Here is a 26,279-nt window from a genome sequence, read left to right as displayed (position 1 = left end):
ATGGAGGACCATGAGATGACCCTGTTAAACGAGCCAGACGTGGCCACCAGAAGGGGCAACAGTGCCAATAGGGACACAACTCCGGATCTATCATGGCTATCGGGGGCACTGGACGTGTCCTGGAGAAACGAGGACGTGGACCTGGGCTCCGACCACAGCGTAATCGGCATTACCATCAAGGGACCCCAATACCGCGCCATGCTGGGGACGGCACGCGTAACGGACTGGGACAAGATGCGGAAATACACGCACGAAATCGAAGAGGCTTCGGAGAACGATAAAAAAGCCGACCGAAAGCAAACGTACGCCGAATGGGCGAGGGATCAGAAAAGGGCCCTCGAGAAATTCACGCAAGAAATAACGACGACGGCGCAGACACCTTTCGTGGACGCCAGGCTGGCTCACATGTGGGCTGCCCGGCACTCGCTAACGCGAAGGTGGAAGCGCCAGCGTCACAACAAGAAGCTGGTCAAACGTATCGCGGTCCTTAACAAACAGATCGCCGAATACGCAGCCAAGCTATGCCAAGAGAACTGGCTGAGCACTTGCGATGGCTTGCAGGGTAAGCTATCGGCACGGAAGACGTGGTGCTTACTCAGGCACCTAATCGACCCGATGAGCAGCAAGACCGCAACGAACCGCAACCTCACCAAGATCCTCAACACGTACAAGGGAGACGGCCGCAGGCTACTGGAAGACCTGAAGGCAAAATACCTCAAGACCGAGCGAGGCCAGTACCCGACGCCCGAGAGGTACGGAGGCCCTGAAAACGAAGAGATGGACAGACCGTTCACCATGACGGAACTCTGGTCGGCCATTGACGACAGCAACAGAAAGAGCGCCCCCGGCAGGGACGCGATCACGTACAAGTTGCTTGGAAACATGAGTGAAGCGGCGGCCCGCGGCCTCCTGGGGCACATCAACGAAACCTGGCAGAGCTCGCAGCTGCCGAAAGAATGGAAAGAGGCAGAGGTTCGATTCATCCCGAAACCCGGAAAAGCGCTGACGATTGACAACATGCGGCCCATCTCCCTTACGTCGTGTGTGGGGAAGGTGATGGAACGTATGGTCCTTCGCAGACTTCAAAAACACTTGGAAGAAACAAACCAAATGCCCGAGACCATGTATGGGTTCAGACAACACCTTGGCACCCAGGACGTCCTGATCCAACTGCAAGAACTCGTCGTCAAGAAGGCGACGGGGAACGCGGCGCGGGGGATACTCGCCCTAGACCTAAAAGGGGCCTTCGACAACGTGTCTCACGCGAGCGTACTCCAAAATCTAAACAAAACGGGATGCGGTCGGAAGACCTTCGGCTACATCAATGACTTCTTAACGAGAAGAACCGCGACCATCAGGATAGGGGAAGAGAAGTCGGAACCCGTCGAGCTCGGCGAGAGAGGCACCCCTCAGGGGTCAGTCTTGTCGCCCCTGCTCTTTAATCTGGCCCTCCTGCCCCTGCCCAGTCTACTCAGACAAATCGAAGGCGTGGACCACGCGCTGTACGCCGACGATATTACGGTGTGGACGAACCGAGCCGGGTCCGATGCCTGGGCGGAGGAAGCCTTGCAGAGGGTGGCAACTACCGTGCACGAATATGCAAAGACCTGCGGGCTGAGCTGCGCTCCCCAGAAATCTGAGCTGCTCATGGTTCAGCCGGGACGACCCAAGAAGGAACTGCCGCCGAACGTGACCATCACCATTGACGGCACAGCCATTAAACCGGCGCAACAGATCAGAATCCTGGGTCTGCTGCTGCAAAGCGACGGACGAGCGTCCGCAGCCGTCACGAAGATCAAGAACACCTCGGAACAGATATTAAGCATGATCCGAAGGGTCTCTAACCGTAACAGAGGCCTGAAGGAAGACGACGCAATGCGCCTAGTGCGGGCATTCGTCGTGTCGAGGGTGACCTACTCTGCCCCGTACCTCCAGCTAACGAAGGCAAACAGAGACACCCTGAACACGATGCTGCGTAAAGCAACCAAGCAGGCAATGGGCCTGCCGATCTACTCGTCCACGCAGAAACTGCTGGACATGGGGGCCCACAACACGGTGGAGGAGCTGATCGAGGCTCACCTGTCCAACCAAAGGGTACGGCTAAGCCAAACGGAGCATGGCCGGGTCGTCCTGCGGAAAATAGGATGGCAGATAGAACCACTGCCAACCAAGGCAGCCCTTCCCGAGCAGTGGAAAGAGGCCATTCAAACCAAGCCACTCCCCAGGAACATGCAACCGGGGAAGAACGAAGGGAGGCGGACCGCGCGAGCCAAGGCCCTGGCTCGACAGCTGGAGGAGAACCCTAGGGTACTCTACGCGGACGCCTCGCTCAGAAAACACGACGACCGAGCAACGGCGGTAGCCACGTCCATCGACAAGCTGATCGTCAGCGCGTCGCTGAGGACGACAGACCCAGCCGTTGCGGAAGAAGCAGCCGTGGCACTCGCACTCGTGCAACCGAGCGTGGACACCGTGGTCACAGATTCAAAGTCAGCCTACGGAAGCTTCCGAAGAGGAGTGATCTCTACCGCGGCGCGAGCCATTCTCTCCAAGCACAAGCCTCCGGGACGAGCCATCGAGCTCGTGTGGGTACCGGCTCACTCGAAGGTGGAAGGCAACGCCCTCGCCGACCACCACGCCCGAGAACTGTCCATCCGGGCCGAGGACGAGCCGGCTGAGCTACCGCATCCCGTGACCAGCTTTAAGGAGATTACTCAGATGTATAGAAACGCGAGGTGCAAACTTCCTGAACCGCACCCACAGTTAATCAGGCAACAGCAAACGATCCTGCGGCGCATGCAGGCGGGATCGCTAGCGCATCCCGTTCTGTTACACCGAATGTACCCGGCGCAGCACGACACACTCTGCCCTTTCTGCAAAACGGAAAGAGGCACTCTGGCACACATCATAGCCGAGTGCAAAGACCTCAAGAACCCCCCACCGCCCTTTCCCCCCAACACCCCCAATCCCCAACCCCCCGAGCGATGGGAGACCTTGTTGTCCAGCCCCGCCCTGCCAACTCAGCTAGCACTGACGGCCAGGGGCCAGGAGTTGCTGGATACATATGGGTCCCGTGAATAGGGAACCACCCCGTCTGGTGCCTGCGCGCACCATCGAATTTTCGAGCTCAGTAAAGTTGATTCTCTCTCTCTCTCTCTCTCTTTTTCCTCCGTTTGCAAAGTTCACAAAACGTAGACACTTGCTTCGCCTAGGTTCGTCGTTGGGCAGCACATGAAAGGAGATCTCCTCACCGGCGGGGATGTCGCACTCCCTCGACGATTTGCCCGTACTACATGGGCATTTCAAAACGCAGCAACGAAATTTCATTGTAAAGTACTCGAACAAACTGAAGTTTTCAGTGGTTGTAAACTGGAAACGAGCTCGTAACGACAGCAGCAAGCCAACACCATTCGAAACTTACGCGACGACTGGCACTATCTCGACGCTTCTTGCTGTTCCTTACTCCCCTAGTTTCTATTTTTACCTTTGCTGGTTGGCGATATGACGGCCAACCTCCTGTGAAGGGATTACGATACGAAGCAAGGTCGCGGCTGTGCGTGCTGGAACGGTTCGTTGGCCCCGAAGAGCCTCGAACCCGAAAATTCGTCTGCGCGACGGCGAGATGTGGAGCTCGGCCGGCGCTAGTTTCGTAAGCATTGGCGCACACGCTTGCGAGTTCGTTCAGACCTTCAACCGTTTACTCACCGTTCTTTGTCATAAAAAGAATGTGCAGTATGTTTCACGGGCATTTAGCTCGCTATGCAAACTGTAAGCCCTGCCTAACATGCGTTTGCTTTTGCCGGCCTCCGCCAATCGCAGATCATTCCCAAGTGACATCACAGGTTCTGTTGCGGAAAATGAGCTGGTGGGTCGCATGGTCATTTCCTTTTTTCCTAATTATGTAGCTTATTTGAGCGAAGTTTGCGTTATAAGTGGTGTCGTTATGGTTCTAACGAGGCAATCTTTCGAATGAACCAAACTTGTGTTTTCTCTTCATGGCTCCTTTAAGAATGTTATATTACCATATATTAGCGGAGAAATTCAGAAAAAAACTAATCATATATTGCCACGCTTTCCGCTACAGATATCATCAATGCTAAAACATAGTCAGGTCCGTCCCCTGAAGTATTTTTGCCACAGGAAGATGGGATTGATCTGAGCAGCAATTAAACGTTAAAAGGGAGAGACAGAATCCCCCGTGTCTCATTGTGCACCGCCTCGGCAGGGTAACCGTTGAAATAATGGGAAGGGTCACAGTTTGCATTAGTAGTGTAAACGATACGGTGAGTGCGGAACCATGTAATATTTGCCCAGAATGCCTGAAAACAGTTTCTTCTCGCAGAAAAATGACATGAAAAGAGAACGGTGCACAAAGCGGAATGCTTCATTTTTAGTACTTTCTTTTTTTTTTCTTCCTTTCTTGCTAGGACTAGTACTTTCTTTCTTTTTGGGAGATTTTATTTGCAGATGATGAAAATATACCTTTTTTGGCTGAGAATTCTCTTCCATTCTGAGGTACCAAGCCGGGCGTTACAATAACCTTCTTAATACACGCTGCCACAGAACATTTCAGTCGTTTGCCCATCAATAGTTTGCAGCTATAAAAAAGTCAAATGAGCGAAAAAGCCGGCTTCCAGTGTCTGTGTAGCAGCAAAAGGGTTCCTAAACGTGCCATATCGGCGGCACATAACATATACCTGCAGAGTTGCACTGGCCCATCATTGATGAAAGCTTTACACTGCCCATTTTGCGCAGAAGCCGACCTCCACCGTCTGTAGCAGCAGAATGACTCGTTAACCTCCCATAAGTTGCGATGCATTCACTAGCGCCCTCCTAAATACAGTGCGTACCGTACCACTGTGTATGTACAGTACCATACCAAGTTTGAAGCATATACAGGGTGTACAAATATCTCTTATGCAATTGCGAACTGCAGACATTCAACCGAGCGCAGCTTAGATACTCTGCAACAAAACTTTAGCTTATTACTTGCAGTGAAATTCCCGATGAAGTACTCTGGAATGTGCAGTTGGAAATTTACGTTTCCGCACTACAAAAAGAAATGAGAATATCTCAAATGTACTCTGAATTTTTTAAACAATTTATAAAATCAATTCGTAAGAGTAACACAGCACAACAAAAATTCGGGAGTGTTAACACTCGCGGCGCAGTTCTTTGTCTTTTAATGATGGCTCCTTGTTCTTATCCGAACTGTCATGATAGTTTATTTCTTCAAAATGACAGTGAAATAACAATGGCCACGTACTGCTCCTTTTGCTGCTAATACTAACGAAAGATCACGGTCGTCTGGCGCCCCTGCTAAGTGAAGGCCCCCCTTTTCTTTTCAGCTCACCTCCTATGCTGTTCTTCTCCCGTCTCGCTTCTCGCCGAGATAAACACGCTAGAGGTTTGCTAAGTTAAATTTAAATTTACCGCGTTCCACTGCTCCAGGTGGGGTGCCTAGATGCCAACGCTGCCCTGCTGCGGAGACGCTGCCGTGCTGCGGAATCGAGGGCACTACACCAACGTTTATAGAACCCCGCTGCCCTACTCCACGCGCGTTCCAAGGGTAACATGAGACCTATCTAGTTGAACCTTTTTTTTACTGTTGCCATTTGATTTCTTAAAATTTTGTCAGGAGCTATAGTGACGCGGGCGACAGCAGGTGACGCAGTGAAGTTTTTTTTCTGCAGTGGATATGACATTATATCTGGTATCGCAAAGAAACAAGCATCCATGAATGTTTCAGTAAAGGAACACTGCAAATATCACTTATGTATTGATTTTCTGCCTCATATTTGAGTAAAGCTTTGTTCTTGTTCAACAATGTTGTAAAGAGTGAACATTGACATCCGATTTAAACGTTCAGGCTTTGGTGTTTAGACCTTGTTACGAATCGGCCAGCGCCGCAGTACTTCCCCGCATCACTCCTCGGCTGTGCGGCGAAGCCACTCGTGCGCCTTCGAAAACAGGCGCAATCATGTCGGTGGCAAGTAGCGACAAGCCGCGTCAGACGCTTCGCTCTCTGCGCATTCGGCGGCTGCCGGCGGCTGAACTTCGTCGGCTGCCTGCGTGGCTCGTCTCCACGCTCTTCAAGGACACAGAGGCCCCGTCGATCGCAACGGAGTCCTCCTCTCTCCCCTCTCTCGGACTCAACGTGCGCGGAGGCTACCGACGACTAACGAACACTGGAAAGAGCGTTGCGTGTGTCTGTGACGTTTGTGCGTGTTCCAGCCTGTTGGCGTTTTGACCGTTATCGCTTTTGGGTATAAATAGAGCTGCCCAAGCGTTGTAAACCATTCCGGTTAGAGCAGCGAATCGATGTTGTCGCTCTGCTCGAGTCCTGTATTGTAACCTCGCCCGTCGGGGCATTGTTCTTTGGCTTCGGCTCACCTCTCGCTATGAAGTAAACAGTTACGTTAGCCTACGGCTTCTGGACTTCTTCACGGCTGCAACAGCGGCTGGCCGCTCGCATCATACACGCTACCACTCGTATGTCGGAGGCCACGGAGAACGGATCGGGTGCCCCCACTCGGTCGCAACAACCTTCAGACAGACAGAGAGACAAAAATTTCTGCGTTCACGTTGCCCAAGAAAGACTATTGTCTTTAACAAACCATGATATTGTGGCCTATTGCGAATTTAAAAGAATTGCTAATGGCTGCTATCGTCCTAGCATATTACACACGGTCCTCCCGGAGAAAACCTTCGACATAGGCTAAATACAAAGCGACGATAATAAAGGAAATCCATTGTATAAAATGTTCTCAATTACACGTCCTTTCTTTTATTGCTTTCCTCGGTAAATAAAGTTTTGCCCGCTGTTTTTACTTTATGGTTATGTGATTCCACTATTCCGCGCGAGCGTCTTCTCATTCACCAAGCAGCAAATGCGAGTGCCCCTACTTGTCCGGGCACCCCCGAACACGTTGAAGCGCACTTTCTGAGGTGCCGGCCACCGTAATAGCTAGAAACTTTGCGCACATGTTTTCTCGCGACTTCACATGCTTTCTCATTGCTGCAGCTGGCGCAGCTACGAGTTATATGTCTCTTTGGTATCGAATCTCCTAAAGAGACACTGAAGGCTTAATTCATCATCATCATCATCATCCTACCATTATCATCATCACCAGCCTATCTACGCCCACTGCAGGGCAAAGGCCTCTCCGATTAATCTCCAATTACCCAGGTCCTGTACTAATGCGACAAATTTATCCCCGCAAACTTCTTGATCTCATCTGCCCATCTAACATCTGTTCCCCCCTCCTGCAACGCTTGCCTTTTCTAGTGATCCACTCTGTTACCCTTAATGACCAACGGTTATCTTGCCTTGCAATTACATGCCCTGCTCACGTCCATTTCTTCTTAATTTCTACTAATATGTCCTCAACACGCATTTGTTCCCTGACCAACTCTGCTCTCTTCTGTTCCCTTAATGTTGCACCTATCATTTTCGGCTCTATTGCCGGCTGAGTGGTTCCAAATTTAAGTTGAACGCTCTTACTGAGCCTCCAAGTTTCTGCCCCGTAGTTGAGTACCCGTAACAGGCAGCTGTCATACACTCTTCTTCAGGGACAATGGTAGGCTGCCATTAATTATCTGAAAATGTCTGCCGTATGCACTCCACCCCATTCTTATCCTTCCAATTATCTCTGCCTCGTGGTTGGGATCCGCAGTCACAACTTGACCTAAGTGGATATATTCACTTACCACTTCCACTGCCTCGCCACCTATCTCAAACCGCTGTGCTGTCCCGAGTTTATTGATCATTACTTTGATCATTACCTCAAGAGAGAGAGAGAGAGAGAGAGAGAGAGAGACTTTATTTGCGGTCATACTAACACCTATTGGTATTCTTCCGTCAGATGAACCATGGCCAGCTGCTAAACGAGGGACGCTGACGCCAACCACACTGGCCAGGTGGAACGAGAAGGGTTAGGGTAACAGCGGACTGTTGGCAAGCGGGACAGGAGAAAAGGTTGCTAAACAGAAGATTCTGTGGGCTTGTCCTAAAAACCCACCACATTATTCGCCCACACCGCCATCACCAGAGATGAGCAATGGGAGGCCTTTTGCTCAGCAACAAAGGAGGCTGCCGTCTGTCGTGGAAGTGTTAATACCACTTTCCCAAGAATCAACCCTTTTTCCAGAGAAAATAGCAATGAATTTCACCAGACCTGATCTGACTGATCTATCAGTTGGTAAAAAGACTGGCGAGAGTGTAAAAAGTTCCCCCGCATTTCCCCGAGGGGGAGAATGTGAAAGTGCGAATGCACGGTTGTCGGTCCGCTTGCGGCGCTTGCGCTCGGCCCCCGCAGCCCACCGCTTCGTCGCCTTCTCTTCCATCTCTTCCATCGGGTTTGTAGTATCACGTGTACACCACGCAGTTATCAAGCCGCTATAACGCCGCGGAGTCGCCAACGCACGCCGCTGACGACGTAGTTTGAATGCGTTAAAGATATAAGGCGCGTCACTAACACTGACATCAGCGTCGCGTCCGTGGCTTGGTCGGTAGAGCGTCGCGCTGCGGCCGCAAAGTCCTCGGATCGAAACCTGGCGCCGGATGCTGTTTCTTTTTTAAATATAGAGGAGCACTGCGGACGCCGCCGCCGCCGCCGCCGCCGGCGGTGGATGGTTTGGGGTCGCTTATAAAGTGCATTCGCACTTAAAAGCGAACAGTAGATGACACCAAGCGTGGCGTGGCGCACTGTGTTTATGTAACGTACGTTCTTTTCGGCGCAATTACGCGTGACTGTGGCTCTCTCCCTCTTCTAGTTCTCACCCCGACGCTCCGACACCAGACGCCGTGCCTGCGACCGCGGGGTGCTCGCCCCTCGTATTCTTGGAACGAGGAATAAACAGTTCTTGTCGGACTGTGGAAGCGTTGAGTCGTGTATGCGGCCCTGGCCGATCAGTTTTTCCCCAAGGGCTGCTCTGCGCCGTCACACCAAGTTATACAGGAATTGCCTGGCTTGTACTCAAATGGAAAAGGAATGTCGCCCCGCAGTATTCCGAATAGCGGCAGCATTTCGTTACAGGCGACATTCCTGTCCCTGGCGGGTTCGAGGCAGGCACTTCCCGTATAATCTAGTGCCATCTGCCGCTTCCGTTTGAACAGTCCCGCTATTCGGCGGAGAAAGTACTAAAACGAGGTCGTCGTGATAGCTGGTTCTGATACTAGCGGCGTCATGCCGAGCTCCAGCCATTATTACATTTTTTGCATTTTAGATGCGAAGCAGCTTATGCCGCGCCTGTTCCCTCCGCCGTTGTGCGGTCGCCGTTGTGCGGCGTCCACACCCCCACTGCGTGTGCCCATCCTCCGTCCTCTCCTCTACTCCCCTTGCCTCATCTGCTCTGCTCACCGGCATTCCTTCTCCCCTCACCGACGCTCCTCTCATCTCCGAAGCTCCTCTCCTATCCGGGATTGCACAACGAATGGCAACACCTGCGGCTTCGCGCACGATAATGCGACGCAGCTTAGGGTTAGAGGTACGACGGTAGCCGCTGCATACTCCGCTGGGGGCGCCACTGTAGCTCCGCGGTATAAATTACGCGCACGCGTGCTGGAAACCAAACAGTAAATATAGCTACGAACCTCAACTTAACGTAAACGACGAACTGAAAACTAATAGGAACTTGAGTCGACCCTATGGCTGCTTCGCATACTACTCAGGGTACCCGTACGGGAAGATGGTGTAGTTTTTTAAATATTTTCTGAGATCAATTCACTGCGTCGTTATTGTTAATTTGGGCGATTTGAGAACTTTTAGGTCGATTTAGACGGGGGACGCAAAGTGTCCGCCCGTTTATTTTCCGTTTTGCATCGGGACAGAAATAGCGCGCTTGTACCTACACGTCCAGAGAACGTCGTTTAAGTATTGGCTTTCAACGAGTTTCTACGGCAATGTCCAAAGTGTCACCCGAAGGCATTTATATATGTTAGGCTGGGCTGACGCTGTGTGGAATTTCAAGCATAATGGTGTAGCGGTTTTATTTTTCCTTCATGATTCAATTGTCCGGAGCTTCTATCCCCATTGAAAATGTGGAGTTGATGGAATCCATCAAACATCAACATGGTGGATTATGGTAATGCCATTATTGATGGCATGACGGCAGATGACTGCATGCTGGCAGGGTGATGGATGTCGACATGATGGTAGACGTCCGCAGCTGACGGCATGCCAGTAGCTGACGGCAATGGTAGCGTCGATGCTGGCAGGTTGGATGACGGTATGACGGCAGATACGTGAAATTGCACAAAAATGATGACATGAAAAAAAAAGGTGCTATGCAATGCTAATTAAAAACTGTTTTCGCTTCTTGCAAATAAATTCATAAAACAAGATTTGCAGCAAATAAGTAAGCTTGCGTGACTTGCGTTACAGTCCATTCATGTCATCATCATTTTTCTGCTATCCTGCTACAATGCTCTGGAAACTTATCAAGCATTTTATGAGAGCTTAGAGGTGTGTGATGGGGCGCTTAAAAATACTACACAAAATGAACTTGGTTTTAACGTTGAATATATTATCATTAAATATCAAATATGGTGACTATCTTCGAACAGGTGGGCAGCTGAACAGAAAAAAAACTGAGTTACACACTAAAGCTTATACAATCCAGATCAACTCAAAACAAATGTATACGCACATTTCACATGCCTCCGTAAACATTCTGAGATGGTCACTCCGATGTGGTCCCTTGCTTCTGCCATTCCTCTTCGCCATAAAAATCGAAAATCTGCAGAAAAAGAACATTTTTACCAAATTAAGTGGAAACCATCCTGCTAGGACTCCCTTCAGGTCATGGAAGGGTGCTCTTGACCTGCACTGCTCTAAAAGGCATCGCATGGTGCAATGCTTTTCCCGGGAAAGGAGTTTAGTAAGACGCAAGCGCACATGCATGCAAGCAAGAATTTCAAGAGAACATGCGTTAGCAGAAGGTAGGGAAAAAAGCAAAACACCCTCGTCTAGAAGAATTCTACGCTCAAAGCGCAGCCAGTGAATACCAGACGCAAGAAAATGTAGCTTCAGGCGAGTGTGTTGAAGGTTAGGAACACAGTAAATTGAAAGGTGAAGAATGCCAGATGACATTTAACCTGGTTGGATGCATTGAAGCGACGAAAAAAAAAGCACACCGTCTTGAGGTGAAAGTGCTGACTAAACAAACGCTTGCAAAAACTTCAGCAAACCTGTGATGAATTTAGAGAAAGTTCAACACTATGAGGACAACCGAGCTGTGCAAGCACTAAAGACCCTTTCGGAAGCCACACAAAAAGGAGACAGGTGTGCCAAATTTGTCATGGAACAGATTATCAATAGTGATAAGGCGTGCTGACTAGGCAGGAACCCACGTTGCGGGAAAATGCTGTGGAAGGCGACTTCTTGCAAAGGTTATGAGCATATGAGGGGCAGAAAACTGCTAGAGCTGCCCTGTCAAAGCGCACTAAAAATCTCGTCGGACCTTCTGCAGGAGGCTCAAGTAACAAACCTAATAAAGGAACGGCTTCAAGTGGAGGGACAAAGCTTGCGGTCGCTAAAAGACCCATACTGCAGCCTGATTACTGACGAAATGTCAATGCAGCAAAAAGTAATTAATGGCTGTCAAGTCGACAAAATTTTCGGCCTTGAATCGGCTGTGAACCTCGAACCGGCAATGCCACTGAAATAGCCTGCAGGCTCATTTAGTTTGTCCTGCGGGGGCTTTCCACGGCTGATGTTATCCCCTTAGGGTATGTTTTTACCGGGAACCTCAAGCATGACCGGCTCCGTAACCTGAATTTTAGTGTGCTCAACTCTGTGGAAGAGGCGGGGTTCCTCATTATCCGTATTGCCACAGACAGCCACCAGACAAACAACGCCATGTTTCTAGGCATGTGAGTTGACAACACACTACAGCATGTTGTGCTACATCCAGTGCAGGAAAACGACCCATCGTTCCTGTTATTTGACCGAACCACCTTCACTTCACTTCACTTCACTTTATTTTCTTAAAGACCCCACAGGGGGGTGAGAGAGAGAGAGGGATGTTTAATGGAATGCCGAAAGTTAGGGAATGTTTTGTTCTCAAGGCCCCCTTTAAGATCCAACAAAAGTTGTGAATTGTGAACCCAGTTCGACTCTTAAGCTGATCGCACATTGAGCCGAACGTGGAAAAAAAAATGAAGCTGTCCCGCGCCACCTTGATATTTTCGCCTGTCGTCATCAGCAGCCCGAAGCTCCTTCAGAAAAAGCCCAAAGCTCACGAACAGTCTTCAGAATCCAAATTCCAGTAAAATAAGCTGAATAGTGCAATTCCATATTAAGGACCATGCATCTACTCGACGTAAATATGTGACTGCAACTTGTTCAGCAAGGTGTCTCAAGTGAAGCATGACAAAGCGCAGTAATACTTCCGAACCCAAAACTGCTAGTGCGGATGGCTGATTGTGTGGCCACTTTCCGAATTGACGCCGCCGCATCACTGATAGCACGCGCCACAGGCGACGCGGCCGAGGGAAAGAGAACTATTGTTCTCACAGGTGGAGAGGAGCATTCGGCGGGCTGCACCAAAAGAGGGACATAAAGTGGCCGTGTCACTTCTAAATGTCACATCTTGAGCATACTAGTTCTCTGTTTTTTACTAAGAACTCCCACCTTCGTTATTTTGTTTCAGCAGTGCAATGAACAATGGCAGCAAAGGTTCAGGTTAAACATTACATAAAGACGTTAAATACAATACATCAAAATTCACTGATTCCAAATTCGGAGAGCAATGAATTGCTGAAATGACGAAGCCGACATGCATATATATACAGTGCTATTGGAAGACCAAAGCACCTCACTCTCGGTCAAATTTGGAAACTGCTGGTAAAGGCCGATATACAAGACGGACCAAGTCCACGGTCCAAGCGGTCCCGTGACGCAACGTCAAGGTCCGCTGTGGTCCGACCCAGAGCAAGGCGCATCCACACGGCGGGCCGGCTGAGCGAGCCACGAATAGCCGACCGTCTGAACTCGCAAGCTAGAAGGTTTAACACAGGCGCTGTTTGGCCGCGATAACATGTAACGCACAAGCCTGCACGAACCATTTCATCCCCACAATAACAGCCAGCCACATGCATGCGGGGCGGGCGCGCTCACGCAGCCGGCGTCGTTTGCATGAAGGCGACACGACGAGCGGCGACGGCGGCGCGACCCGGGGTGCATATGGCTCGTCGCCGCTCGCTGGAACCAAATTCTTCCCTTATATTGAGGTCCACATGTGTGAAACAATGTGATAATGATGGCTAGCATCGCACTAGTAAGAGACATAGGGGTATCTAGTGAAAGCGCGCATTAAGTATGCGCTGCGATTGTAAGCCTAGCCCGCTGCCTATCCCACCGGGGGTGATTGACAGGCCCCTTCGAGCGCTTCGAAACAGCCGCGCGCCCGCGACATTCTCTATTGGCGCAACTGGACCCGGCACCGCCCACGCGACGAGGCCGCTGTAATCGATGTCGCGGTCCGCCGTCAAGACTGCGGACCGAAAACCCTCGGCGAATATTTGGACCGCGAAGGCTGCGGTCCTACGTGGTCCAACGGCGGTCCGCGCGAACTGGTGACGCTCTATCACGTGATGCGCGGACCGCGGTCCAAATAATCGTTTTGTTCTGCCGTGTGGATTGGCCTTAACTGAATTTCCCAGTGCACGTCGTAGCATTGCACTATAATTGTATATAACTAGGTGCTCACATATTATAACCAACCTGATAAACAGCCAGTGACATCTGATGAGAGGTCCATCTAGATCATCAAAGTAGTGCATGCCAGCTGATCTCCACAGCAAGGTTTAACAGTCAGCAGCCTGCAAGACGGGAGTGAGTGGCAAACAGCAAGCAAGTTGCATTAGACTTAATCCTTCAAAGTTCTAAATGCGATATTAAGGTGTCGAGCAAGGTGTCCTTCACACTCCAAGTGAGAATATGAGAACGTTAAAATACCACATTACCTGGATGTAAAGATGGCCGAAGTAATATCACAGCATAGTGACAATGACAACGATCAAGTTTCTAACTCAATTCTCTCTTTGCAAGTAGATGCCGTTCATTATGACCAGTTTATGTATGCGTAAAAAGGTGCCGAGATGAGCTCTCTTATTGCTACTACGGCAAATTGCCTCTACGATTCTGTGACAAAGCGCAGACTTAAATGATGATAACGTTGCCTTAACAATTATGGAGTGTCTAGCGTTCCGTCCAGACGGAACGCTAAAAACTGCTAAAGTTCCGTCCAGACTGAACGCCAAATCAAAACCAGCCGATTAGCCACCATTTCTAGTTCTGGGATTTGGTGAAGTGGTTCCGCGGCTGACTAAGGACGTTGTAGTCCCTGGTTCGATTCTTGCACCGTTTATCTTCTGTGTGGCCGTGGTTAGCGTTTTGTAATAGCAAAAATTCACACCCGCTTTACAATTTCACGCGATGAGAGCAGTCGGTCTTGGGTTTTTTACTCAAGCGGCCGAACCGCTCCCGCTCGCTGGAGCCAATGCCGACGTAGCCATCGCCAGTTACGCCCGATCTCCTCTAATTGTTACCAGTGTTTAATAATTAACAGTGACACTGGCTAGTCAGTGAGCGGAAGCGGTTTGGCCGGTTAGGTAAAAATCAAGACCGACTGCTCTCGCTAAAATATTGTGAATTGGGCGTCGGGTAGCAGCTTGGAGATCCGTCTGGATTGATCTAGAGTTAGTCCGATCATCTGTAATTATTAATAATGATTAATAACTATCATCGATTCTGGCTAGTCAGTGAGCAGTAGCGGTTTGGCCTGTTAGGTAAAAATCAAGAGAGCCTGCTCTCAACGTGAGTTGTGTTTCCTCTGGACGGAACTTTAGTGACAGTTGCCGTTCCGTCTCGACGGAACGCTAGACACAGATTAACAATTATGCTGAAGGAGGCTGGAAAGTCTATGTAATGAACTCCTAAAAAAAAATACAAGTGAAGCAATTATTTTGTTTCTGAAGTCTCTTCTAGGTGATTGCAGCTTAAACCAGGTTCAATTCACCTTCCCACGCAGTGCTTGAAGCCCACATGATGTGTCGGTGCATGTTTTCAACTGGTACCGTCAATATCACGGCAACAATTTTTTCCTTCAAAACATGCATCTAATTAGGCCTTAATAATGGCCGCGATGTCTTAGGGTAGCATAGTGAACCAGATTTAAGGTTGTGCTCACATTGACATCAAACCCATTCAAACAATGTTCAAAAATGACACACATCGGTACAGGCCGCAAAATTTGAAACATGAAAATAACGCATTACTGCCAATAATGACAATAGCCAGTGCCTAAAAAAATTATTGCGATGAGAAAGAGGTTATCCTCTTCTGAAAAATTAAAAAAAAAACTTGCAGTGTGATATAACTATCTAGAAAAAGCTGTTCTCCCATCTATTCTCTAGCGGTACATTTTCTAGAACTATATTTATTTACATCAAGTCATGTGTTTTTACAAAGAGTGTATTCTTTGCTGTGTAATGATGTACACAAGCTACTAAAAAGAGACCTTCGGCCTTAACCAGTCCAGAGGAGACCCACTTTTTTTTTAAGCATTTGCTTTGATTGATTTGATTGTAGGGTTTAACGCGCCGACGCAACGCAGACGATGAGGCGCGCCGTAGTGGAGGGCTCCGGATTAATTTTGACCACCTGGGGATCTTTATCGTGCGCCGAAATCTCGTACACACGGGCGTTTTTGCTTTTCTCCTCCATCAGAAAAGCGTCCGCCGTTGAAGCATTTGTTCTTGTGCGGGGTGCACTCATCCACAGAAATACAAAATTTAACTGAGCAACACGCGTGGCCGCGAATTATTTGGAGACGGTAGTGAATGTTGCAGTGCTTAAACGCTCCCCATGCGCGGCCAGCATTGCTTATGCCTCTGCACCAGACGCACGATACGCATGTAGTTTCGACGTGGTAGCAAATTCGGGTTGAATGTACGTTTTTGGTGCTACTGATACACATGCACAAACATATATGTGATTATCGAACGATTGGAACACTCAAACATTCAATGCACATGCGGGGCTTGCGAGTGACGCCAATTTCAGCCATCGTACCCTCAATCTGAACGCAGAGAGCCTTGTTTGTACCAGTGCACATTACTGAGTGACCGCTTTGAAAAATGACAATTCCTGCAGTGTAGTGTAAACTGTTATGTGCTTCGGCTACAAGTTACCTAAAGCGTACCACTCCAGTCCAGGTACGACAAATGATGCGAATAAGTGCAATATCGCAATTCCTTAGAAACTACCCACACACACACACAAAAAACATAACTGTTGCGAACTCAACCTGGAGCGATCGACCGCGCGTATTGGCGATCGGTTGTTGCGAGCAACAAACCGTTTAGCCAACGTAGCAGTATGATCCTACTTCGCTCAACCAAAAGCCTACAAACAGCCCAAACACTAGGGCTCTTCGATTTGCAGACTCGAATTCACCCCGGATATTCCGCGGGAGTCCTAGGATTCCCTGAAGCCATAAGGATACACAAGGAAAATGGAATGACTGACTGCTTTCAGGGAATCTGCGGTGAGTACGGGACTGTTAATCGAACAGCCCTACTGTTGCTATTCCCCCTGTCGAAAGGCTGATCTACGTAACCCTCAAAATCAGTCGCTGTCAAAAAACATAGGGCTAAGCGGCGACGCAAACGTCTAAGCCCTCATTCCCACAGCCGTTTTTCACCCCGTCACGTCACCGTCACGTCACCATCTTCCGTCATGGGTGCCGTTTTTCGACCGATTTCTCGCCGAAAACGGTGCGACGGTGACGGGAGGCCGAGCTCTACGTTTTCGTCACGTCAACGTGACGGGACCATGCCCCGCGCTAAACCAGCTAAACAGGAAACACATTTTTACGGCTAAATTTCGCGAAAAGTGAGCACAAACCATTTTCTTTACGTTTCGGATTAAAAGCGCTTAATGCTAGGCTAAACTGATCGCTAGGCAGACGACCCTGTAATCTGACGAAAAGCTCCCGTGTAGATCCAATCTGAACAAGTCTCCGTTTCGTCAACGTCGCTTTTTGTTGACGTGACGGTGCTGTGACGGAGAAGGTGACGGCTGTGTGAATGAGGGAACAGCCCTGCCCTGTTAAATACCCAAGTAAAGTGCGAAAAGTAGACTTGTCACTTACCTTAAATCACAGGCGGCATATCTTCGCCGAAAGAATAATCCAATGCCTTCGAAACAACCACAACAAAGCACTCGACAAGCGTGTACAACTCCACCAACTCACAGAACAGGGAGGATTTTAGAGAAGCAAAGGTCTAGCTTTGCCTGTAGTGCCAGAAAAATCGTAGCGGCGGCGTCGTGAACTACGGAGGGAGCCCGCTTGGTGCCGCTGAAACAAGGCTTTGTAAACATGGTGGATGCTTTTTGCACAGGCCGCTTGAGCTCCTTAATAACATGGCTGCTCTCGCACGGCAGCCGCCGGCTCGCTGCTCCTGCTGGTTGCTGCCTGGCCGCGTGTTTACTTGCGCCGCGCTAGTGAAGTGATGTTACGCCAGGTGACCAGATGACCTCGACTGGCACAGACCACAGTGAGCAGCAAGTGAGAACAAATCGTTTATTGACATCCGCAAGTTTACAGGGGCCAGGACATCATTTCATTTCGATCGCTGCAATTGTACGTCGCTTTCGTGACATTTTTTTTTGCCATAACAACTCGTTCATTTGCGCTAAGATTTCGAACGAAGGGCACACAACCAGCACTCAGTCGACGATGAAAGGCGGCGGTATACAGCGAGCGTCATCAGTTCCCACGTGCGATGTGGCCACCTTCCGCATCCATCACATTGGAGAGCGGCGACGTTGTCATACACAACCTTTTCGCAGCGGCTGCAAGTAGGACGTGACGACGTGCGCTTGGGGCCGGGATTGATCGCAATGTCTCCAGCGAGCAAGAGGCACAACGTGACTGTTGGGCGGCCAGGAAGGGATGCGCACATGTGGCGGCATACCTTGGGGCGATGCTTCAGCGAGGTGGTGGGAACCAACTCCGTGCACAGCGCGCGAGACAGACTTGTAGTGGCGAGCACGCTCAGACGGGCGCATCCGTCGTGAAGAGCAACACGTACGTTTGGCGACGTCTGGACCGAGGTGAGTCCGTAAAACGAAGAGTGATGCCAATAGCAAGAGGAGTCGCAGCCTGGCTTTAGGCCTAGATGCGCCATCACAACAAGTCGATGCGGCGGTACAGCGGCCCCGCTAACACGGGCTCCAACTGGCTCACGCGGGTCGCTGAGCCTTCCCGGTGGCACGTATCACACTTACTGCATGTTCACAGCGCAGAAATACTCAAGAGAACTAGATTTGACAAGACTACAGCAACCACAGAGAATAAGTTAACCGCAATCCAGCTTGGCTTAGCTTGGCTTTGTGGTTGCGAATTCACAAGCGAGGTGGTGCACCAGTCGGCTGTTCGTAAAAAGTTGCGTACATTTTGCTCAACAGATGTTTGATGCGGAACTTGTTAATAATCTTTTTAAACAACACATTGTAAGCGAACTTTGTTGGCTCTCTGAGTCACGGAATGAATGTTTTGTATTCTCTACCAAAAGTAACCTCTCGGTTGCGCCGTCTGGTGGACTTGATTTTGAAAACTGCCGCTGTAGGTTGGTGTCGATTTTTACGCCGCCTATAGGGAAACCAAGGAACGTCCAAGCTTGAGAGGCCTGACCAACTCGGATGGGAAAGACGATTGAGACTATTGCGTGATGGCGTGGCGATGTTGCTGGATGGAGCAGTAGAGGACTGAGGCTGGGGTTTCGGGCTCGGTTTCGGCCTTTGTTTTTTCGTAACGCAGTTCATACAAGTCGCGAAGTGAACAAAATGCGTCGAAACAAATTCTGGCTTGAACATAGACACATCAAGCAATTTAAATAGAAAGATCAGGTTGCCATACCCAGCAAAAAGTTGAGTTTGTTGGGCTATCCTGTATATAAGCAAGTTGTGGAATAAACCTCCGACATCACTTGGGGGTAAATCACTTTTGGTTAAAAACTAACAAGAATAGGCACATTTTCCGTTTAAAGAAAAGCACATCGTGCTGTCGCCGAGAAAAAAAAAGCAGACCAACGGAGGATCGAACCACCAACCTTTGCAGCAAAAAGCGAGCGCGTTACCACTGCACCACCGCCACAATTTTTTTTTCTTTAATACATGGAAATTTTAGAGAGAAGTCAGCCAAGACAATTGACACACAATAAAAACACTAACAGACAGCAAAGGGTAAGCACGTCAGTCTAACAAAGGTCGGCACCAATTCAAAACTCAGGCAAGCAAACGCACGCATCCAAAAGATGCAGCCACTCTGGTGGATCACTCTGCGCAACGTAAACGCTCCGTACCAACGCCGACTGTTCCCGAAAAATGACCTTGGTCGGCCTAGGTGGTTCAGCATGCCGATCAGTCATGCGGCACTTCCACAAGCTAAACAAACCTAGGAGCACAAAAACGTCATACGGCACCCGATTAACGTCCTCAAATGGCAAGAAGCGAATGGTGTATGGGGTGATATCAATGTCCTTTTTTAGTGTCCGTTGCAAAACGTCCCAGAAAAACACCGCGTCACGGCACAGCACAAAACAGTGGTCAATAGTTTCTGGTTGGTTGCACAAGCGGCAATTGTCTGACCAAGGAATCGACATTCCTTTGTCTCGCAGCCATGTTTTAACTGGAAGCGTTTGCGAATGAAGCTTAAAGAAAAACGTTTTGGCATTTGGCGGCACGCACATACGCTTGACACGGTCTAAAACATTATTCGTATGGTCCCGCAAGTATGGCTGGCGATGAAGAGGCACGGGGAATAGATTATGAATTAAAGTGTTAGTCATAGCCGTCCTTGAAAGACTAAACAGGTACTCCAGAGAAAACCGCGCAGTAAGGAAATGAAAAGTATCTACAACTTCTTTTAGAAAACCCCATGGCGGCTTTTGGTTCACCTCACCCGTAGAAACAAGGAGAAACGGCAAATGGTAACTTATGCGCTCTTGAATTACAGTACGTAAAAATGGATGCTCCGCCGACTTGTAGAAGAAAAACCGAGACACAAGTTGGTGCACAAACAAATGCATTAACCCAACACCACCAGACGGTAAAGGAAGAAACAAATTATCTCTGCGCATTGGCTCCCATTCAGATCCCCAAAAGAAGGTAGCAAACACTCTGTGTAGAGCCTGGACTTTCGCCCGCGCACAGTGCAGTACCTGAAGCACATAAACAAGCTTTGCTACCAAGAAGACATTGCAGACTTGCGCACGGGCAAAAACAGAAAGTTCTCGCCCCATCCATGCCTGCGAGGCACGCTTGACATGCGTGAGTACTGAAGACCAGTGTGGCCCTGAGTTCCTTATTTGGTGCAAAGGCACGCCAAGGTACTCAAGCGGTGTGCCGTCCCACGTAATACCTGCAAATTTGGAAGGTTGGGTTCCCCACAGGCCAAGCCAAAACCCCTTAGTTTTCTCCATATTCATGACCGCTCCAGACACGTCACAAAACTCCTTAGTCAATGCAAGGGCTTCGTGAACACTACGCTTGTCAACACAAAAATAGGCAATGTCATCAGCATACGCAAGAACTTTAACTTCACATGACGCTAACGAAAAACCACGTACGGAAAGGGCGCCCCAACAAGCGGAATTTATTTGGTTTCTCAAACTGAATCACCAATGAATGCACAAATATTGTGAGTTATGTTTACTGTTTCTCGTATATAACCCATTCCGGCAGTCATACCGCTTCTTGGGCACGCACCGGTCTCCAACACGAGGCTCACCTTGAGCCGTGTAGCCAGCAATCTCAACCTAAAAGAGATATCGCACATCCCCGTTCTCCCCGACGATTGCCAACGTAGCTATGAGTGAAATGGCGTGCGCGCCCGGAATGAAAATTATGTTGTGTAATAATACCGTGGTTGGATCTGTCTCAAGGCAGCTCATTAGCTCAAGGCAGATGAAGGCAGCTTGGATTAGCTCAAAGCAGCTAAGGCGGATCGGCGAAGCGCTAGACCCGTAGTCTGCCGCGTACAATTTAAGCCATGCCATGGACGGTTCTTTCCGCGGGCTCAGAACAGCGAAAATGAACACGTACGGTTTGACCCTGCGCAGCGAAAAAAAGCTGCCCATGTTTTCAACGTAAGGGTCGGCAATGCCCCCCTTACACCAAAAACGGCGAATAAAGGGCATACAGTTTCATACCAGCCCTTCAATTTCTGGCTTAAAAACAAGAAGCGCTAATCAAAGTAGCTTTTTCTCTAATATGCCAAGTTTTTAGCAGCACCTTAACAAAAAGGCAGTTATTGTTTTTTTTTCTCTCTCGAAATTCCCAATGCCATTACTATGTTTCTGTTATTATAACAGTCCTTCGCTGCCGAATGAATTTTGGCTTGCTGCCAGCACTTATTCAGAAAATGCATTTCCATCATCAATTCAGCAGTCAAGCTTGCCGTCACGCCAACATCTGCCGCTATTGCGCCGCAAGCCTGCCAGCGTGGAGGAAGGTGGTGGAAGACGATGGAAAGTGCTGGCAGGCATGGTGGCATGCCTGCAGGCACCTTCCAGCGTCCCCTTCCAGCAGCTTCCATTACAGTTTCTTACGTACATCAAGCTTTCCGAGGCGACCATCAAACGCAATCAACCTTTCCAGCAATGAATCTTGATGGTTGGTTTATGGAATTTTCAACAGGGTATGGTTTTTGGTTATTTGTTTTTTTTTTTATAAATGCTTTATTTTTTTATGTTGGCATTTAGATTTCAGGCATTTTTTATGATCGCTTATGTTGGTCAGATGAAGTTACATTAGGGTAGGGAACGACGGATCAGTGGACATCAGGCTAATCTAAATGCATTCGCGAGTGTGAAGTGTCGCCAGAGGCGGCGTTACGCAGCGTAATGCTACCGCACGTCACTTTAATGAAGTGTGAAGTGCATATATAATGATGTTAAACAGAACAGCAGACATACCGTACAAATAAATTGTTGTTCAATACACTGCGGGTATGTGCTCCCATGTGAATATGTCTTACTGAGGAAGACGAACGGCAAGTGTCGGGTATGCTGCAGAGGCCAGACGTTTAGGCCTAAAATAGCGCCTTGATATTTTAAGTTGTCAACTGGTTCTCAGGGCAAGGGGTACAAGGTCTACCTAATCGAACACGTAGCGGTTGACGACAGAGGTCTCAAATCCTGACGGCAGGACTAAAATTTTACATTTAAGCCGAACATTAGATTAACTTAACGTTGGGCATCACTACAAGCCAAGCAATGCCACACTTACTGTACGTCAAGCTCTGCGGACCGACTCATTTTAAACGTGAAGGCATGAGCTCAGGCGTAACCTGCGCTGTTTCACACCCGCACCGCCCGTCCTCCTGCTGGGCATCAACGTTTTTGCAAGCCTGTAATATACAGGGAAAAACGGGAAGCTTCAAGAATGAGTGTTTATGAAGGAGGCGGCTAAATATCCCACAAAGAAAAGCTCAGTGTTCAGCGAAGTATAGATATCATCATGATATTCACCATCATCATGACACAGGCGTCACGAGTTTCGCTTGGAATGGCGAGAGGTCAGCTAATAGCCCTTTCGCGCTCAGCTTGTTATCATGAATACAGGTACTCTGTAAAACTATACTTCACAGTAAGAAAAATGGATTCCATTGAGCACTGCTGCCAGCACATCGCGTACAAAGCAGTGTGGTTATGGTCTGAATGCCAAAAACATGCGAATCTGCCTTAAATCGTGCATTCTTCAGATCTGATAAATTTCGAGGTTTCACTAAACAATAGTTTGTTTTTTGCTGATAACGAATGCACCCATTTTTGTCATGTTACGTTTCACAGACACCTGGCTCTGAATGGCACTTGAGTGCAGGCGTTGCGCTCCCATGAAGTACACGGAGAGCGACATCGCCATCGGCATTGTTATCTCGCCCGTGGCTGCCGGTCTGTTCCGAACCGCGGGCCATAACCCTGCCGAGTACCAGCGTTCTCCCAAATGGCGACTCCAGCGCCTATTACCAGCCCTACCATCAGAGCCGTGGTGGTGGAGAACAAAAAGCGCACTGCAGTCAAAGTGGTCACGACGCTGTGTCCGCGTATTCCGAAGGTGACGACGGTGCTGCTGGACTTCTATGTTCGCCGCGAAGGCGTGCTTGACGTGAACCGGGAGCCCCTGGACCACTTCTGCCTGGAACAAGTCATGTTGGCCGCACAAGACATACTGGAGAAGACTAACCGGCAAGTGATCACGTATCAGGACATCCGTGACTCGGCGGAAAATCTAATCAACCTTCACAATTTCTGCTACAAGAGAGCGCAAGACACTGCACATCACCTGGGTGAAAGTATCCGCAAAATGATGATAATCATAGCAGAGTTAGCTACCGCCCTCGAGAATATCTCTGAGGTTACGCCGACTGACTGGGTAGGCGTTGGTAACACGGTACTTAGAAAAACCGCGCAAGTGAACATGGCTCAAGTAGCGCCCTTCTGGACATATATTCCAAAGATGAGCGATTTTTCCGTAATCAAGTTGCTTGGTGCTGGCGGGTTCGGCGCGGTGTACAAGGCACGGTTCGAGCCGACTAATTACATCTGCACTGTGAAGCTTGTATCGTGCGCTCTGTTTCAGCGACACAAGCAAGCTGTTATTGACAAAGTGGTCGCTTCTGTGATCAAAAGCCCTTTCTTGGTCAAATATGACTCCTGCTATTGCACGAAGGAAGCGCAAGTTACCGTCATGGAGTACATCAGCGGAGTAGACCTCCAGAGAGTGGTTGACAAGGCTGTCTATTTGCCTACCGAACAATGCCGCATAGTCATGGCACAACTAATCCTGGCTCTTGAACACATGCACCTGAGGGGACTCCTGCATCGAGACATAAAGGTGTCAAACATGCTTATTATTCCCGGCGGACGGGTGAAGGTCATTGACTTCGACACGAACAAAGTCTGCATCGGCCATTTCTCGAAGCGAGTTTATAAAGGGTACTTTACAAAGACTGCGTTCGAATTCTTCGACGGTGAGTCCGCTGGAACGGTGCCCTACATGGCTCCTGAGATTGTAAAGCGCCGCCCGTACGGCCGCGCCTGCGACTGGTGGTCTGCGGGCGTTACGTTCTACAAGATCATGACCGGACGTGTGCCCTTCAGGGGAGAGAGCAAGGAGCAGCTGAAGGAGCGGATCCTAAACCAGCCGCTCAAGTGGCCCAAGGAACAAACGCACCCGCATTCCGCCACCCCAGAGGCGAAAGACATGGTCACCAAGATGCTGCAAAAGAACGCACTCCATAGACTGGGATCCGTTACGTACGGCCAAATCCGAAGCCACCCTTTTTACGCGAACTTCAACTGGAAGAGGCTTGCCTCTGAGAGGAACCTTTGCAACATCCCAGCTATTGCCGAGATCATGGGAGCTGGCCAACCAGTGAGGCCGGGGGAGAGGCCCCGCCTAACTGTGGAAGCGACAAGCAATACTAAGAAAAGGAAGCTGCTCAAGCTGGAAGAAATGGCGGATATCGAGGCCTCAACGCAGAGGCCACTCTACACCTTCTCCTCCCGTAAGTTCCGGAAGATGATTAACTATGCACAGATGTATGGGAGCCCTTCCTACCTTAAAGACGTTGTATTCGACTCCAGTGAAACCGCCTCTGAAGAACTAGACTACGGACGGCCATCTGAGTGGGGCGTACGATCTGGCGCAAGTGCATACAGTGGTGCAGCTGGGAGCCCAGTAGGTTTGAGGGAAGTAACGGAGCTACTCCTCTTCCGAACGAAGAGGTTCGGGAAATACTGGAACTTTGGATTTAGCCTCGCTGAAGTCGTCGGAGAGGCCAAGAAGCGGTTCTTCATGGTTGATACCGTGAGAAGCGGTAGTCCCGCCGATGCGTCTCGCGTCTTGGTGGGCGACATCGTCGTCGCGGTGAATGGGAAAGATATTGCGGGGCTGACCATGGCAGATGTGAAGCGCACAATAGAAGCTTCAGGTGATCAAATGGCCCTAACTGTACTGTCGTCAACTGCCGTTCGGCTGCTAATGGCTCGTCGCGACGTGAACCAGTTAATCAGGGCTGCTGGCGAAGACACGATCCAGCTGAGGGCCGTGAAGACGTCTTGCGGGGGTGCTGGCTACTATGGGTTCAAGACATTCCAGGCGAAAACGTGGAACGAAGCGAAACAGGCATTCGTCAATTGTCACGTGATCCAGGAGGTGGCTGATGCCCAGGTCGTCACGCTGAATAAGTCCCTGTTTCCCGGAGACTTGCTGCTCATGATTAATGGTGCCTCGGTTGAAAACATGGACCAGACCGCCGTTAAAGCGGCTTTGTGCAAAGGTGGCAACGAGATCAGCGTCACCATCGTTCCAATGTCGCCCCTTCGAATTAAGGGGCCAGCATACTACAGGCTTCTTGACTATACCACGACCGATATTAATGGGCCAGAGCCGTCTGTGAAAGCGAAGATTTCACTACCAGCGCCGTCTACACGGGCTTGAACCGGCGTTTCAATTCGCCAGGACAGCTTTTAAGGATATGGTTGCACGATACGAATTTTCACGAGTTTATTTATATCGAAGGCTCCGCTCCTTTGGGAAACCCAAAAATTGTCCTAGAGTTGAATAAATTTTTGATAACAATTAATGAGACCAGTCATTTACTCGTACATTAGGCATTGCGAAACCATGTAACATTAAAGACGGGTCTTCGTAAACAAGGTCTAGTTCCCCTTTTGTGTTTTAGAAATATTTTCCGGTATGATTCATGCGGAAGGAAAAGAAACGCGCAGAATATACCCGCCGATATGGAATGCCATATGACCGCATATTATAAAGACCGCTAAAATGAAAAAAAAAATACAGTACGTATAATAAGCGAACGCCTACGTTTGCTCCGCCACACGCAGTTTGGCGTCAGGGTCGCGTTGTTTTAGCTCTACAACCGTTTCACGCTTGCGGCGTTTGGCGCCAGCCTCGCGTTGTGTTAGTTGTTCGTCCGACTGTCACCGTTTACGCCCTAAGGTTACAGGGCGTTCCTTTTGCCTCATGCTAGTGGTGGTAGTTTTGGGTTCAGGTGTGGCGAGAGCCGCTCCTTTCGCTTGTTGTGCGGCACTGTTGTGTTATCTCGCTCGGACCCAGAGGTCCAAATACTTCTGGTCACCCGTGCTGCCAACGTCGCTGCCGGCCTCAAACCGGCGGCCACACCGCTTCCGTAAACCAACCAACCTCTCATTAAAGTGATTCCCCCTCCTCCTCCACTAC

The 26,279-nt window shown here is 49.5% G+C and overlaps 1 protein-coding gene across 1 annotated transcript; it reads left to right on the top strand.

Annotated features, from left to right (window-relative positions):
* LOC144146749 (uncharacterized) lies at nt 1-25,517 on the top strand. The gene is made up of 3 exons (XM_077678673.1): nt 1-914; nt 22,896-22,966; nt 23,032-25,517. Exons 1-3 carry the CDS (start codon nt 1-3, stop codon nt 25,515-25,517), a joined length of 3,471 nt encoding a protein of 1,156 aa, XP_077534799.1.
* Nucleotides 25,518-26,279: the final 762 nt, after the last annotated feature.

Source organism: Haemaphysalis longicornis, unplaced genomic scaffold (assembly GCF_048455015.1).
Source record: "Haemaphysalis longicornis isolate Haplotype H1 unplaced genomic scaffold, Haemaphysalis longicornis Haplotype H1 scaffold_7, whole genome shotgun sequence".
Taxonomy (NCBI): Eukaryota; Metazoa; Arthropoda; class Arachnida; order Ixodida; family Ixodidae; genus Haemaphysalis; species Haemaphysalis longicornis.
This window is presented reverse-complemented; position numbering and strand designations above follow the sequence as displayed.

Bases quoted from the DNA above. Each gene is read 5' to 3' on its own strand.
- LOC144146749 (XM_077678673.1), top strand. From the start codon at position 1: ATGGAGGACCATGAGATGACCCTGTTAAACGAGCCAGACGTGGCCACC. The intron at 915-22,895 runs GCACATCAACGA...ACTTGAGTGCAG, and splicing joins GCGGCCCGCGGCCTCCTGGG to GCGTTGCGCTCCCATGAAGT. The intron at 22,967-23,031 runs GTCTGTTCCGAA...TGGCGACTCCAG, and splicing joins TATCTCGCCCGTGGCTGCCG to CGCCTATTACCAGCCCTACC.